The following is a 17,677-nucleotide window of genomic DNA, read 5'->3' as shown; positions in this document are numbered from 1 at the left end:
TGAAATAAAAAAAATAGTGAAACACAGCAAACATCAACCACAGAAAGGTTTGTGAGAGACTGGGAAAAGCGTTAGCAGTCCATAAATAGATCTGCTCAGGAACAGCTATTAACTGGGCTGATTTTTTTTTTTTTTTTAATGGTGAAGATCAGGCCTAAAAAGGGATATAAGCTTTAAAATGAGGATTGGTGGCATGTAGCAGCAGCGATGAGCATTAACTCCATGCAAGCTGTGTGGAATAGTGGGGGTTTCTGAAGAGTATGAGGCGGAATTGAGGGGAGATCACACTTTGGACAGTGTAAAGGATAGTAATCACATTGCTGGCCAATCACATGCTAACTGGAGCAAGCAGGTCAAAGTTACCTGAGTTGTATAAATACGGGCTCTTGACTGGAAATGTGTCAGTGGTGGATAGATAGTAATATTTTTTTGAAGGAAACAAAACATGAAAACAAGAAAACACATCAACAAAAACAAAAACAAACATACATAAAATGTTCTTTTGAACTTTCTACACATACAATTTTAAAGAAAAATGCATCATAGTTTCCCCAGCAATAATAAGCAAATATATAAACATAGAAAACAGTTCTTTTAAATTGTAATAATATTTCACAATATTATTGTTTGATCAAATAAATGCAGACTTGCTAAGCATACGAGATTGCAAACTTTTGAACGGTAGTGTGTATTTTTTCACATGTCTATATGTTATACAGTGCAATTCAAATTTTATTTTATGATTTAAACAACTGGTAAATGAAACAAAATGATATGATGAATGATTGACATAAAATGAATTCTGACAGGACTGTTCACAGAAGTCGATTTACACATCTGAAAGTGGCCCTGACTGGATTTAAATATGTGATTCAAAATCTTTTGCTGTTCACACTGTGCGGGCAAAATCAGATTGAGATCACATTCAATTGTACTGTGAAGACTTTAGTTTACTATTATTAAAGGGTAACTAAACCCTAAACCAACTTTTTTTAGTTAATGATCTGTAAGAATGGGGCTTTATTAGTGCTGTTCATTGATTCAAGTAATTTTTTTGGCATTTGGGTATAACCGTTTTTAATTCTATAATATATGGTGTAAAAACGGCTGAGTGCTGCCCTCTTTAGGTTGAACGGTGGCTACTGCAGATGAATTTTCCTATTGGATGTTTGCGGTACTACGTGACTTAAGCGGTACTACGTGATGTAAGCAGGTTCCAGCTCACCATGCCCTTGGTACGAGCTAGCGTACATTTATCTGTATTTAGTACAGTGGTCAGGAGGGTACGTAGGTGTAGTGTTGCTGGTTGCAACAGCACTGCTGGACTGCATAGCTTTCCAGCAGACTTGGAAATTAGACGCCAGTGGTTGCATGCACTTGGCCTGGAAGACCGTGAGTTCCCGCCTAGAACTCAAGTGTGCAATCTGCATTTTACGCGGGATTGCTTCTCCAACGAAATAGAGGTGGAAATGGGCTTCTCCACACGGCTCGCGCTGAAAAGCGACGCAGTGCCAAACGCTGCTCCTCCTGCATGGACTCCACCACCGCAGCGGCGTCTTGATGTGAGTGATCATATATATTTTGATCACAATTTAAGTTAATCCTCTGGGGTCGACAAATGCGCCGGCGCATTTTGCTGGATTTTTTCACATAGCGGCAAAATATGAATATGCCTGCGCTATTGACATTGACAACTCGATAAATCTCATCAGATGCATGTACTTTACGTCGTCTTGCGACCCTGTGAGTCACTCTCCATTTTAGAGTCTGACAGCAGGTCTCAGGTGCACGCCCCCCCCGCTCAGCCCTGCCCTCGGTTCGTCCCCTCTATCTCCGCTGGGGTCTGCCCACTTTTCTAGCATTTTTCAAATATTGCCAGTGGGTGGAGTCAGGCTCTGACCAGGGGTTTAGTTACCCTATAAGCAGTTTTAATTGAGTATGTTTGTGTTTATTGTAACAGTAGATGTGTGTACATACTCTGTAACCTGCGCGTTGGGCTCTCTCCATGTAGGAGACGTCTCTGCATGTAGGGTGAGGGGTTAGGCAGCGGCATAGAGGACACGTCATGTGTTTGGAGCTTATACCAATGAGGCTGATCATCCAACAGCGCTGTCTCCAGCTCTATCAGAATCTACACACACAAACACACAGGTATGAAATACAGAGCCATTTATGATGACTTATGATGTTTTGAGTTTAAACTGCACAATTGTGCAATATTTAAAGTCTAAACTTTGCCAAGAAAGTCACAAAATACTTTTTTTTAAATTGATTTTAAACTAAAACTTCTATTCATGTCTGATATTTCTGCCACAACAGTTTTCTTGCATCATACCGAGTAAACAGTGTGAAATATTTTATTACTACGAACGTGGCATTATAGAGACAGTGGGAAGGTGTTCCTCTCTCACCTCTCCCAGGAACTCGCTTTCTTCCTCTCGGACTCTGGCCTGGTCCCATAGCGTGATCTCCAGCATACGTTCCCTGAACTCTCGCCTGTGCACTGGCGAGTACATGAACGTCTGGTTCCACTTGGGTTCCAGAGATTTCTTCACTGTTTTCGTTCTCCTCTTACTTTTATCGCTGAGAAGAACAGGTGAGCTCATACTTTACTGCTGCTAATATGACTTAAACTTGAGGGGTTTTAACATATATATATATATATATATATATATATATATATATATATATCGTTTTTTTCAGTAGTTGTCAGTCTGTGTTTGTGGAATATTTCGAAAATTCAGCTTTGTCATAAAATATATTTTAATTGAAAATAGTTCTATAATTTTTTTTTATAATATTTCACAATATCACTGTTTTAAAGTATTTTCGATCAAATAAATGCTGCCTTGGTGAGCATTACAGAATTCTTTCAAAAACATTTTAAAAACGCACCACCTCACCACAAACTTTTGAACAGCAGTGTAAGTATTGTTTACAAAGGTTATCATTGGAGATTATAATAAAAAATCCAAATTCAAAGTTCTTTTGAAGGACAAAAGCTGAACTCTGAAGTGTAGGTACCTTCTGTCGGGGAGGAAGTAGATTTTGACGTAGGGATTCCTAGGCCGCCCGTCTTCTCGTGAAGGGAGGTCTTTGGCGCCCAGGATAGTGACAATGAGTTGATGTCCCACTTTATCGTACCATAGCTTGACCTGCAGGAAGACACGGGCTCTCTTAGGTGGTATGTAACAAAAGCTTACCCCAGAGGTTCCAGGGCAGCCCTGCAGAAGCGTCACATGCTTGGCAGAACTTTCCCAGAGCAGGTACAGCACCAGCACACACCAACTAAATCAAGCTAACTACCTCTCAAGATCAACTTTGATGATCAACTAAATTCACCACACACACAAAAAAACAAAACAAAAAAAAACAACGAAATTAAAACTATTTCTAAACACTGAACCACATAGTTTGATACCACAATGTTTCTGGGGGCTGACTTTTTGATGCACTCAATATTCCAGGTTGAATACAGCTTCATTATCACAGAATCTTTTTTTGACTTGCATCTCAGTTTGTAAAAACTTTTGTTTACAGTAAACATACTGTATTGCACGTACTATGGGGAAAGACACCGTCTTAAATCTAAATTAAAAGCGCTTAAAACCCTTTCCCTTTTGAGGGAATTTGGGCTGCGTTGAATGACAACACTTTGGAGAACTACTCCAGCGTGACAGCATCTGAAGCATGTGTGAAACTACTAGTCCAATCCTGATTGGCATTGCGGTGTGATGTAGAGTGTGACGGTGCACCACGGAAGCTACAAAGGTAAGCTGGCACACAATAGCATCAGCTTCTGTTCTTCAGCAAGTGATCTGTGTGTGAGAGACTGTCATGTAAAGTTCTATGTCCTATTTGGTGTTGTTTATCCTGACAAAAGAACGAAATTATGGCGAGTAAGAAAACTACAAAAAGTGTGTACCTCCCTGACCCAGATACATCACGGGAGGGGACACACACAAGTTAAGTTTTGTGTTCTCTGCCTGGGAGCAGAGCATGCATGGGCAGCTCTCGAGGCTGCCTGTACTCACTGTGAGCAGCTGCCGCTCAGGATGTTCCTCTCCCATCTCCTCGCGGTTCGGGACCAGCGTCTGCCGAGGCAGTGCGGCATCTTAAAATCATGGTATTCACAAATGGAGCTTGCAGAAGAGGTGGAGACAGCTTCGGCCCTTTCTCTTCCATCATCTGCAGGTTCCAGCCCTCACATTTGGGATACGGAAGCCTGCTCTGCAGCTTCTTCCACCCCGAGCAAGTGCTCGATGCTTGAGTTCTTCAGTTCTGAGGAATTGGAAGCTCTCAGCATTGAGGCGGGGGAGATTGAGGATTTGCCTCTTCCCCCACTTATGAGGAACTGGTTGAGGTTGTGACTTGTGCGTGGTAGCTTGCTTTTCCATTTAGTTTCTACAGAACTTAGTTTGATAGAAGCAGATAAACGCTTTCTGTTAAGCAAAGCACAACCTCAGCGCCGGGGCTTACCGTTCTTTCACAATCGCCATGTTGAGTTATTGAGATGGAAGAAGTTGTTCTCTTCCTGCTTATCGAGCCCATCAGCAAATGTGTATTCCAACATTATGGGCTCCATGGCAGCATCGGTGGCAACGGAGAGGCATTTGTGGTTGAACCTCTTGCGCATCAAGGAGAGGGATAGAAAATTCCTCCTTGATGCCCCGCTGCCACCTTCTGGCCTCTTCGGCAATGCTGTAAGTTCAGTCGTTGAAAGGTTTCAGGAGGTGAAACGTCAATCTGCAATGTTTAAGAGGTTCATCCCTCACTGCTCTTAGTCCCGTGGGGGGTAATCAAGTCCTAGGACTGGTTTGTCATGATAGAGCTAAATGATGCATACTTCCATATATACATCCTTCCTCAACATTCCTTCCTGAGGTTCAGGGGCAAAGCATTCCAGTATAGTTTTCTTCCATTTGCCTAGCTCTATCCCCTCGCACCTTCACGAAGTATGTGGATGCAGCACTGGCTCCTCTGAGACTCCAGGGCATTTGTGTGCTCATTTATATAGACGACTGGTTGATTTTAGTCCAGTCCCGACAGATGGCGGTTTGACATCAAGATGTTGTTCTTGCCCTCATAAGGCGCTTGGGGCTGAGGCTCAATTACAAGAAGAGCGTGTTATCTCCCCTTCAGAAAATTACCTTTCTCTGGGTAGTTTGGGATTCCACTACGATGCGGGCACGTTTGTCTCCCACTCGTATCGAGTATATCATGATGACAGTAACCAGGATCAATCTTGGCCAAGCTATTACTGTAAAACATTAAAAAATTGCTGGGGCTCATGGCAGCTGCGTCCAATGTAATATATTTTGGCCTGCTGTACATGAGACCCCTGAAGTGGTGGCTCAGAACCAAGGGGTTTTCCCAGAGATAGTGGAGTTAACCCTCTGAGGAAAGGTCCTGCTGGATTTAAAAAAAAAAACAGCGTATGCTTTCTGTCGTCTCAGGGCCCATTCACACCTACCTTGTTTGGTCCGGATTTTCGGACTTTTCAGTTTGGTCCAAATCAAAATTACAGGTGTGAAACCTCCCCCGGACCACGGATGAAATTTGGTCTGACGAAAAGAGGTAGTCTCGGTCCGGATCAAACTGAACAAAGGTTTGGTTCGTTTCTAGTATGAAAGCATTTTCTGTATGGTTCTGACTTTCAGACCATTTACAGGAAGTTCCGGTGGTTCCCGTGTAGCCTAAACAACTGAAGAAGAATATTTATGTGCAGATCTGTCAGTCCTGCCCACAGCGTTTCTTCCAGCTGATTCGCCCGTGCACACACACACACACATTTGTCCTGCGTCCTGCCGGCGACGATAAAATGTTCGCACAACAAGGACGTTCATTGGCGAATTTGAACTAGCCTCGAGTATAGTTGGTGCTGCAGGGAGTAATGCCATAATAATAAAAGTATAGTGGCAACGATATGCGTCTGTTCATTCATTCTTGTCAAAGTTACCCGCCGAATTGACAACACGCTGACATCAGACGCAAACCACAAAACCAATCAATGTCAAGATGCAGCCCATATAGGTGATGACGACAGGACGCAAGTATGTCATGTAAAGATCTTTAGTGCGCTCGCATAATTGCAATGTGAATCTAAACCAAAACTACCCAAATGTATACAATGTATCAAAACATGACCTTTGGTTCGGACCTTGGTGCAGACTTTCAGGTGTGAAAACGGCCTCAGTCTCTGGGAAATTCTTTGTGACACATTTCATAAAAATGAGCCGGAACTCACCGAATACTTGCCACACAGACATAAGAGATGCGTTTCGGGACTATATTTCTATCCCTCAGGCAACGCAGCTCCACTGGGGCTGGATGCCATGGTACAGGCGTGGCCAAGTCGAGTGCTTTGGGTCTCCCAAGAAGGGGTCCCCAGTGCCTTAACCTCCTTTGATCAGGGTACACTCTATGAGGAGTGTTACATCTTCGAAAGCTCTATTATCAGGGGTTTCCTTCCAAGAAGTCTGTGAACACATTTATGAAATTCTACAGTCTGCGTCCCTTTGCCACACCTCCTGAATGTTTGAGAGCGGCTTGCTTCAGCCTATCAGAAGCTGAGGCTGTTGTGTGCTGGCTTACCTTTGTTGCTTCCGTGGTGCGCCATCACACGCTACGTCACGACGCGTATATATATTATTATTTATGTATTATTATAGTATAAATACTATAATTAAATATAATAAAACTGCTGCTTTGAATGAACAGCCATGTTCTCCTCCCGTGATGTAACATGAGACTAGTGTGATAAACTGTCTTATAATGTTTCACAGACAAGGTTAGTAACAAACTCTAACGACAAGACCAGACACAGGTAAACCCAGTGAGTTTTACACAATGGTCTACATTCATGATGACAATTTACATTACAAAAATTTTTTTTTTAGAAATGGTTTACTCATTCACTCATGTTTTCACACTTGCCCAATACAGCTAATTCATGAAAGAATATCTGAAGGACACCTTTAATGTAAATGTGTTTTTACTTTTCTTTTACAAACTGAGGGGCGAGTTTTTGGATAGATATTAACATCACTACACATCAATAGATATTAAACTGCATTTAACCCAAAATATTAGAGGGGAACTACTTGTCTATGATTTCTGAAATATTGCATGTTAGGCTACATGTGAGAGGATTTGAACAGTTGTTTGTGTGCTAGTCTGGGTTGTGGAATATTCCATCCCTCATTGGCTGGCCAGGGGATGAGGGCGTGTCTACCACAAGTCTCGTCCAATCAGATGACTCAAATGTAGTGACAATTTGTCACATTTATTCTAAAACTGACAGACACTTTCAAAGCCCAGCAATCCAAGTCAAATAAGATACCACACAAGAGACTAAGCAACGGAAATGTTAACATAAAACATTTTTTTTTTTTTTTTTTTTACTTTGTGTGATTATCTAATTTCAACCCAAACTAGAATTTAAATGAAGCAGCTTTGAAAGTCTCAGTTGCATCTATCTGGGAATGAAATAAACTAAATATTCATTCTCAAACATGCATACTATATAGTAAATTATCCTAAAAACCAAGAAGGGCAAAAACTGGAAGGTTCTGAAACATGGCGGACAACAATATGAATAAATAAATCATTAAATAATCAGATTCATCTAGCCAAAAATTATTAATTTACCTTGAAATAAATGAATTAGCAGTTAAATAAATCTAAACTTAAATGTCCTTACTTGAATAAACAATTAAAGCAAAAGTTACATGTATTCATTTATTTAGACATAATTAAATCAGTGTTAATCAGTATAATGAGATAAAAATGTGCTTATTTATTTATTAAAGGCAGTGTAGGCAATTTGTTCCAGAATTATAATTTTTTTGTTATGCTGGTTGAAAGTCTCCACATCCTGATAGCAATCACTACGTTAAGTGCTCTAAATGTATATATATATATATATATATATATATATCGTTTGTAGAAGGCATAGGACCACAAAAGGTTCGTTCAATCATTGCATTCGGTCCATTTATGCGTTTCAATGACAACACTATCAACAACTAAATGAATCTGCCGCAGTCAGGTGGTACAGGTCAGTGCTCTTTAAGTTGTTTATGCTCATTATTACAGTATTGTAATGCTATGTGCGTTGAGATATGAGGTAGTTTAACACCGTTTCTCGTCTCGTGACGCTTTGAAGACTCAGCTGTGTGCGTTCATGTGTTTTGAAGGAAGCGTGGCTTTGGAGAGCACTCTGAAGGGAGGGTGGGATCTCATGCTTTCAAAGCCAACTTGCTATTGCTAGCCACTCCGAAAATTGCCTACCCTACCTTTAAATCAAATAATGAAATGATCCAGTTTGTTTGTAATATTTCATATATCCAATTGTAAAAAAAAATCTGTAATGTAATTACCTTTTTGTTTTTTACATAGAAAAAAAATATTTTGTCACGTTTAATAACAATAGGTTTACTTCCCGAATGACAAATGAAACATTTAATTATACAGTTTTGAGTACTTTGGTCCTCTATGAACACTTCTCAATTATTGATAGTAGCTTAATTATCTCACTTCCAAGCATTTGCCCTTTCAGATCACTAGAGCTAAAAGAAACACTATAATGCATCTTTAGAAAGAACTTACTATTCTAAAACATACTCCATTACTAATGCATGCAGCAAAGCAACAGAAAGTGCTCAATGCAGACTAGGGCAATCCAGGTAGCTTCCATTGCAAAAAAACAGCAGGGGGAGGCTCCAGTCCAAACAAATTGTACCATTTGATTCTTACACAGATGTATCGAGGTCTGTGTTTTTATTAGTTGAATGCATCAGGAATAGGGTTGGGTACTGTTTGAATTTTAGCAATTCCGATTCTAATTCTGCTTATCGATTCCGATTCTTATTGATTCCCAGTTTTGATTCCAATATGGTAAAAAAAACAAAAAAAAAACTTAAGATATCAAACATATTTATTCTGTTTCTGTGTCTTTGCAAAACATTCTGAATGCCATGAAAGAAAGGTAACACTTTATTTTAGGGTTCAGTTCTCACTTTGAACTAGTTGCCTATTAGCTTGCATATTACTAGGATATTGGCTGTTTATTAGTACTTATAAAGCACATAGTAATGCCTTATTCTGCATGACAAAAGTTATTCAGTCAAGATCAGTGGGTGATTTTCTTTTTCTTTCATTGATTAACAGTAATGACAGACAGCAGCAGGTTTATTAGGCTGTCACTTTACGACTTTACGACTTAATGCACAGATCCAATATACTTTTACACATGTGTTTTCTTTCTCAACTGTTTACGTTCACTTAAGACATAACTGACTGTGTTTGTTTAAGATGATGGGCCCTATTTTAACGATCTAAGCACATGGTCTAAAGCGCAGGGCGCAAATTCACTTAGGGCGTGTCCAAATCCACTTTTGCTAGTTTAACGACGGGAAAAATTGTCTAAAAGGGTTGTCCTATTCTCTTAATGAGTAATGGGTGTGTTTTGGGATTTACGTGCGTTAAACCAATCAAGAGTCTCATCCCCCATTCCCTTTAAATGCCAGTTGTGCTCGTGCCATGGCAGATTCGCTATTTACATGACGGAATTTGATAGTGGAAAGACCGAACGCGTCTCCAGAGCGCAAACGGATCTGCTCATGTGCGAGGTAAAAGTGCGCAAGCAGACCATCTACGGGACACACCAGATTCCACCATATCTTTATGTACACAATAATAATCTTTTACATTGTAATCCTTTTATTTTAAATATTTGGCGTGTTTGTGTGCTGCTGTGTGTTTAATAAGCAGAGTGGACGTGCGTAGTGGACCTGCCTATAGGCACACATTACTAACGCACTCATTAAATAACAAAAATATAAAAATAAGTCTATTTCTGTTGCCTCAAAATAGAAACGTGCCAACAATGCGCCAGAACACACCTCGTTTTCAGACCAGCACGCCCGTGGGCGCACAAATGGGCGCAAATGCATTTGCTATTTAAACAACGTGGTGCAGGACATGAAAATGATAACTGCGTCGGAATGAAACTAGCAAAAAACACTTGTGTCATGCTTGGTGCTGCATTGCGCTAGGTGTAAGATAGGGCCCGATATTTTGACAACATTTTGTGTGTATTCGTCAGTTCAAGCGCAAGAAGACGTGAAAGAGAACTCAATTTAGTATTCATGCACTATATGAGAGGTGAAATTCTGTGCACGCGCTCTGGATGTGTCCAGCACGCAAGTGCCGAAATGAGTTTTATTTCGCGTTTTCTTGCTCTTGAATGGTTTCGAATCACAGGAATCGATAAGTGGAATCAAAATTTTTATTTAATTTTTTTAACAAGTATCCTTGACCTAAAGTATCCGATTCCAGACATTGAATTTGTTTTTGATCCAACCCCAATCGGGAAACAATAGTCTGAAAATCTAACATCAATATATCAAATTTTTCGAAAACTACAGCAACAACTATTGGAGTTATTACAGTTAAATGAGAAATCATTAGCAAGTGCTATTAAAGAATTAGTTCACTCAAAAAATTAATATTCATCATTTACTCTCCCTCATATTGTTCCAAACATGTCTTATTATTTTTTTCTCTGTGAAACACAAATCAATGTTTGTTTTTTTAAATACTTGGCACATTAAGATGTCACTGCAGTTGTTGTTTTTTGGTTTGTTTTTTTGGTTTGTTTTTTTTGTCAATGATGTCTTGTGTGCATAACATGCCAGGTTTAAACTACTTCTTTATTGTTCCACAGACGAAAGCATTTCATATGGGTTTGCCTAAACAGTAGTCATTTGGTACAATTTGTTTATTTATCTATGAAGTTTAGAAAAATGTTCTACATTGGAAAATGCAATATTATCTTGAAAGTGTGGCAATTAGCATAGTGTATCTTTTCATTATAACACAGAACATAATATTTGATAGTACTGATACAAACTGGGCCTCTTTGGCATTGATTTTATTTTATTGTACTAAAAATGTAACTAGCAATATTCATACAAATAATAAGTTCCATGTTAAATGACAAAGAATGAAAAATGTCTGTAAAAAAAAAAACAGTTTAAAATTTAAAGAGACTTAATTTAGTAACCTACACTAATTACAAAATCATGCCACATTTAAAAATAGGGTAAAACAAATGTCTCTTTAAACTATTAAAACAAGTATGTAATTCATGCAGAATATTTCAAGCCTCAGCAAGATGGCCTTTCAATTAATTAAGCAAAAATCAGACTGTAATAATGAAACAGCTCTTATGAATTGTGGTTATAAATTGCAAGGGCAATGACATATTTGGGGGAGAAATAAAAACTGAACAAAAGAGCAAGGGGGAGAAACTTGGAATGCTGCCGTTTTCCTGCAGTGCATTTTCCAAATAACGCACAGAGAGAGTAATGAAGGATTGATAAAGACTGCCAGAAATGAAAGAAAAGATTAAAAAAAGACTGAGCAGAGAAAGAGAGAGAGAAGTCTGACGATGTTACCTGGACCCTAGGGACAAAAGGCGTGGCTCTTCTACTAAGGCATGGACTCTGGATAAGCAAAATTAACAAAAACAAAAGCAATACAACTAAACCAAAACTGCACAGTGGCACACAAATTAAAACAACCCATCTGAGAAGTAATTTAGCCTAACAGAGTGACAGCTCTTATTCATTTATCAAACTGCTTCATACATTACGAGAATCTTAAAGCTGAATTAACCTTAGGCTCATGTGTGAGTCCTGAATAGTGTCAAAAGACGATTCTTATAATGCAATGTAAGTATGCTTATATAACCACAGTGACACATGTTGGTATGTACAGCTTATGTAGAATACCTTTCAACTTTAAATGCCTTATAATGTTTCTCAATAATGTATACAGTCAACAACAACATGCAGCAATGATCAGTATATGTGTGTTTTAGGATAAATCTCCCACATTCCAAACAAAAAGAAAACAAATGTACAACATCGCAACCCATAGCAAGATAGAAGAACAGATACACTTCAGCACAAAAACAGAAGAAAAAAAACACTTCTTTTACTATTATTGTTAATTAGCATTGCCTTTTTAAACACAATCTCTCTATATTTAATATATTCCCAATTGTTGCTACAGCTCATTTCCCTATTAAACAATTAAAAGGAACAATAATTGCTAATTGTTTCCCATGCCTGAAGCAATTTACTGTACTGTATGAAAGCGCTAACACCTGGATGAAACTTACCTCACAGACGTCTCAGGCGTACAGTTAGGACCACTGATAATGCACACTGTGTAAATTATTTATACGCTTCCCCTGAGTTTCAAACTGCCATTAAGACCGAGGTTGATCGTTAAAGTAGACTGAAAAACTTCAGAGAAATGTACAGTAGCTACCCCTTCAAGGAATTGACTTTACCTAACATCCTGATCCACCTGCGCTGTGTCTGAGCTGATTGAGTCTACGTCAATCGAGTAACAAGCTTGAAAACTAAGAATACGTTTTCCATTACGGGATTCCTTCCAGAATCCAGGCTGGTCTGTGACGGACACTGTCTTGGACTGACAAAACCGTCTAGAATCACACAATACACCTGCCCCAAACTAACAAATGTAAGATGTCATTAGATTTATAGGATGTATATTTATTTTATATATCCTATGTTTTGCTCATTTAACTTTATAGCATAGAAAACAGATCTAACATAAAATTATTTATTTAAATTTAGCATTTGTAGCATTTAGTAGCATTTAGCATTCCACAAACCTGAAAAATGAAGTACAATTATAATACACCGGCACAACCTAATTAGGGTCTATTTAAAAAATAAAATAAAAAACTAGTAATTTAGTTATTTATGGTGCTCAAAATGTTATAAAATTACAATATTGTCACCACTTACTGAGTCCTGGCTGTGGAGTGACTCAAAGTCTATTTCTAAATGAACAATCTCTTGGGAATCCTCAAACATTTAGCTAATTATGACATTAACAGGTATTTAAAAAATATATTTTATGCTTGTAAATTAGAAAGAGGGAGAGTTTATCTCCTATTTATGTGGAACTAGATGTTAATGTATTTATGTAATGTTGAAATGATAAAGAACAGCATTTTTTTTATTGTATTATAATTATTGGGCATGCAGTTTTTATGACCTCATATCAGGAGAGATCGCATGAAATATCTGTATTTTTACAAATGAATTTGTCACACTGCAGGACTATTCAAATTAACCAGTGAAATAAAAAAATCTGATAATAGTGGTGATTTTTATTTTTTTTTGTAAACATGATTTTTCCCAAATGCTTATAATACACTACTACTAAATCTACTACTACTACTAAAACAGTAACATTGTGAAATATTATTACAATTTAAGTTATAAATTAAGTGTTTTCTATTTGAATATATTTGAAAATGTAATTATTCCTGTGATGAAAACAGCATTTATTTGAAATAGAAATCTTTACTTTATAAATGTTTATATTGCCACTTTTGACAATGTAATGCATCCATGCTGAATAAACTGAAAAAAAAAAAAAAAAAATAGAAAAAAACTTAAATCACCCCAAACTTTTGAACAGTAGTATAAATTACCTATATTCCTGATGTAAAAAAATAAATAAAAAAAAATCATGTCCATTTGTCAACTCAGCACATACTCTTTTAAAGCTTTATAGAATCTTATCTAATATAACTCCTTGGCCTTTTGATCTGAGCCAATATCTGTGTGAATGAATAGTGTGTGCTGGCAAATGCCCTGAAGATGTATTGAAATAATGGCTAAACATCAAAGCTAGCACCATTTCATCAGAGAAACCCTGAGTTGAGCAGCCAAAGACAAGCAAAATAAGTCTAGATATCAGTCAATTGTGCAGAGCATCTGAACAGATGCTGGTACTCACTGAGAGCTGTCCAGACAGATACTGAGGGTTGTCCCGATGCATACCAGGACTCATGGGGGAGGTGACAGAGATAGAGGGACCCATTTTTTGGGATTCGAAGGAACTTGAACCTAAAAAAAATAATGAATGAAGGCTTAGATCATTGATCCTCCTGCTAAAAAAGTGCTAAAGTACTGATGTGTTTCAAACAATATATCAAAACCAACTAAACTTACTTGATTCAAGTTGTCCATGTGTGCTCTCTGGTATTCTAGGGACATCTCTACGAGGAAAGAGTGAATAACATTTTAATGGAAAGCATCCCAACTATATGTCAGAAAGTAATCGGAAAGGTAAAAAAATATCAAGCTTTGATAATACACACACACACACACACACACACACACATATACATATATATATATATATATATATATATATATATATATATTTTAATACACATTTACATATATATTCACACACACACACACACACACACACACATACACATACACATACACATACACACACATATATATATATATATATTTTAATACACATTTACATATATATACACACATACATATACATACATACATGCATACATACATATATACATATAAATACATATACACATATACATATACACTCACCTAAAGGATTATTAGGAACACCTGTTCAATTTCTCATTAATGCAATTATCTAATCAACCAATCACATGGCAGTTGCTTCAATGCATTAAGGGGTGTGGTCCTGGTCAAGACAATCTCCTGAACTCCAAACTGAATGTCAGAATGGGAAAGAAAGGTGATTTAAGCAATTTTGAGCGTGGCATGGTTGTTGGTGCCAGACGGGCCGGTCTGAGTATTTCACAATCTGCTCAGTTACTGGGATTTTCACGCACAACCATTTCTAGGGTTTACAAAGAATGGTGTGAAAAGGGAAAAACATCCAGTATGCGGCAGTCCTGTGGGCGAAAATGCCTTGTTGATGCTAGAGGTCAGAGGAGAATGGGCCGACTGATTCAAGCTGATAGAAGAGCAACTTTGACTGAAATAACCACTCGTTACAACCGAGGTATGCAGCAAAGCATTTGTGCAGCCACAACATGCACAACCTTGAGGTGGATGGGCTACAACAGCAGAAGACCCCACCGGGTACCACTCATCTCCACTACAAATAGGAAAAAGAGGCTACAATTTGCACGAGCTCACCAAAATTGGACAGTTGAAGACTGGAAAAATGTTGCCTGGTCTGATGAGTCTCAATTTCTGTTCAGATGGTAGAGTCAGAATTTGGCGTAAACAGAATGAGAACATGGATCCATCATGCCTTGTTACCACTGTGCAGGCTGGTGGTGGTGGTGTAATGGTGTGGGGGATGTTTTATTGGCACACTTTAGGCCCCTTAGTGCCAATTGGGCATCATTTAAATGCCACGGCCTACCTGAGCATTGTTTCTGACCATGTCCATCCCTTTATGACCACCATGTACCCATCCTCTGATGGCTACTTCCAGCAGGATAATGCACCATGTCACAAAGCTCGAATCATTTCAAATTGGTTTCTTGAACATGACAATGAGTTCACTGTACTAAAATGGCCCCCACAGTCACCAGATCTCAACCCAATAGAGCATCTTTGGGATGTGGTGGAACGGGAGCTTCGTGCCCTGGATGTGCATCCCACAAATCTCCATCAACTGCAAGATGCTATCCTATCAATATGGGCCAACATTTCTAAAGAATGCTTTCAGCACCTTGTTGAATCAATGCCACGTAGAATTAAGGCAGTTCTGAAGGCGAAAGGGGGTCAAACACAGTATTAGTATGGTGTTCCTAATAATCCTTTAGGTGAGTGTATATTGTACGTATTTTCTATGAAATGGTTTTGATCTCAATCATTTCAACCAAACAGCCATTTTTGTCAAGCAGATTCAAAATAGTTATAAACAGCAATCTTTACCTGATCGTGTTTTAGGAAATATAATTACTAAATAAAAAGATCATTAAAATATCAAATATTTACAATGGTAGGTCATTTTGCTGTATATTGCCATCAAAATAATTTTAAATGCATCACTGATATATTGCCCAGCTCTTCAAAGGTAACATGAGCATCTGACAATTTTGGTGCTAGACTCTTAAATGGCTGAAGGTAGAAAAATGTCTAGCATTTTGAAAGACACAAACAATAATTTCAAAGCATGTCAAAATGTTCTCCTAAAGCACAGACCTGAAGCAGGACTTTCATTTCAAATCATGAATGTTGAAGTTTCTGCATGTGTGTGTGTGTATGTGAATATAAGCATCCATATGTTGAGCTACCACAGGCTATCCCTCTTCATAAGCCTCCATTGTCAAAGAAAATGTGCTCTGTGTCCCTGAAGTGACATATTGAGTAATAATCCATCACCCGCTTTAACTCACCCAATGGGCCGTGAGACCACCAGCTCCACCTGGGGCTCTGGCTTGGATTCTAGAATTATATTGTAAACTTCCTTGAATGTGGCTCCCTGCAAGACCCTCCCGTTCCACTCCAGAACCTGATCACCTGAGGACGGATACAACACAGGATGTCCACAACATACAATATTATCTCCACTTAAAACAACATACTTTTAATTTTACTACATCATTTACTCACTTTTATGTCATTCTAAAACCATGAGACCTCCATTGGAAGACCATGAAACCAAAACTTTGACGCTTCAAAATATTTATAGAGACATTGTAAAGGTAATCCACATGAACCGAGTGGTTTAATCGAAACACAAATGAAGATATTTTTTAATAAAGTTAATAGATATCTGTCCCTCCACTGAAAGTCCATTCCACCAAAATTAAAATATTAAAATGTTAATAAAACTCATATAGACATTGTAGAAGTAATCCATATGAACCGAGTGCGAGCGGTTTAATCAAAGCACAAATTAAGATGTATTTCATAAAACCAAAAAGATTTCTGTCCCTCCATTGAAAGTCTATTCCACCTAAACTTTAAATATACTAAATTACATGAAGATATTGTCAACGTAATTTAAGAGGGTGACAGAATTTACTTTTCTTTTCATTTGTGTGTGTGTGAGCTAACATTTTAAGTTTAAAAAAAAGCTTGATTTTTAACTTCTTTTGTCATATATACAGTGGAACCACAACATTCAGCAGGATTGTAGAAGCAGCAGCTTGTACAATAATAAGTACTGAAAGAAATGTGTTTAATTGTGATTTGAACAGAAGTATTCACCTGGTCGTAGATGGCCGACAGTGTCTGCCAGACTTCCTCTCTTCACCTTCGTGATGAAAGCACAAAGTCTGCCAGACTCTGTCATCTTCCCTCCCACGACCTGCAGCAAAGACAAAAGGCAATGAAATTTCTTTAAAATATGTTTTACATGAAATTGCAATTTTTCCAGAACAAAGGGTCTGAAAGGTGATTATTTATCTGGATTTTAACTACAGAAAGTTTGACCTCTACCATAGAGAAATGATGATGATCCCCAGGCATCAAAACATTACAACACCATACGTGCTAATACTGTGGGGCGAGTTTACTATGAATGAACTGATAGAGTTGCTTATTTGCATGCATTTTCTGTATACCCCATTTACTATAGAAACTATGCAAATCAGACAACAAAGCAAACACACCCACAAAATGAATACTAAATACAGTTTGTCCAGGGGAAATTGCTCCCTATTTACAGAAATGTACCCAGATAATGGCTGAAAGACAGTGAGTGGTCAAACTTTCAGTAACTCAAGCACTATATCAGCATAAATAGTGCCCTTTGTGGGAATGGGTACTATTTTAAGTGCAATGAGTCATCAGTAACCAATTTATAATAC

The 17,677-nt window shown here is 38.1% G+C and overlaps 1 protein-coding gene across 1 annotated transcript in view; it reads right to left on the bottom strand.

Annotated features, from left to right (window-relative positions):
- Nucleotides 1-17,677, bottom strand: part of rims2b (regulating synaptic membrane exocytosis 2b) — a 158,548-nt gene that overhangs the window by 56,349 nt on the left and 84,522 nt on the right. Inside the window, exons 10-18 of the mRNA XM_084423300.1 lie at nucleotides 17,076-17,175; nucleotides 16,259-16,382; nucleotides 14,067-14,113; nucleotides 13,852-13,961; nucleotides 11,463-11,510; nucleotides 3,025-3,155; nucleotides 2,412-2,583; nucleotides 1,978-2,131; nucleotides 364-390 (exon numbers count right to left, since the gene is read on the bottom strand). Of these exons, the coding sequence (XP_084279426.1) occupies nucleotides 364-390; nucleotides 1,978-2,131; nucleotides 2,412-2,583; nucleotides 3,025-3,155; nucleotides 11,463-11,510; nucleotides 13,852-13,961; nucleotides 14,067-14,113; nucleotides 16,259-16,382; nucleotides 17,076-17,175 (913 nt within the window). The remainder of the gene's footprint in view (nucleotides 1-363; nucleotides 391-1,977; nucleotides 2,132-2,411; nucleotides 2,584-3,024; nucleotides 3,156-11,462; nucleotides 11,511-13,851; nucleotides 13,962-14,066; nucleotides 14,114-16,258; nucleotides 16,383-17,075; nucleotides 17,176-17,677) is intronic.

The sequence above is a fragment of the Rutilus rutilus genome (assembly GCF_951802725.1).
Source record: "Rutilus rutilus genome assembly, chromosome: 11".
Classification (NCBI taxonomy): Eukaryota; Metazoa; Chordata; class Actinopteri; order Cypriniformes; family Leuciscidae; genus Rutilus; species Rutilus rutilus.
Note: the sequence above shows the minus strand (reverse complement) of the source record. Positions and strands in the feature narration are given on the sequence as shown.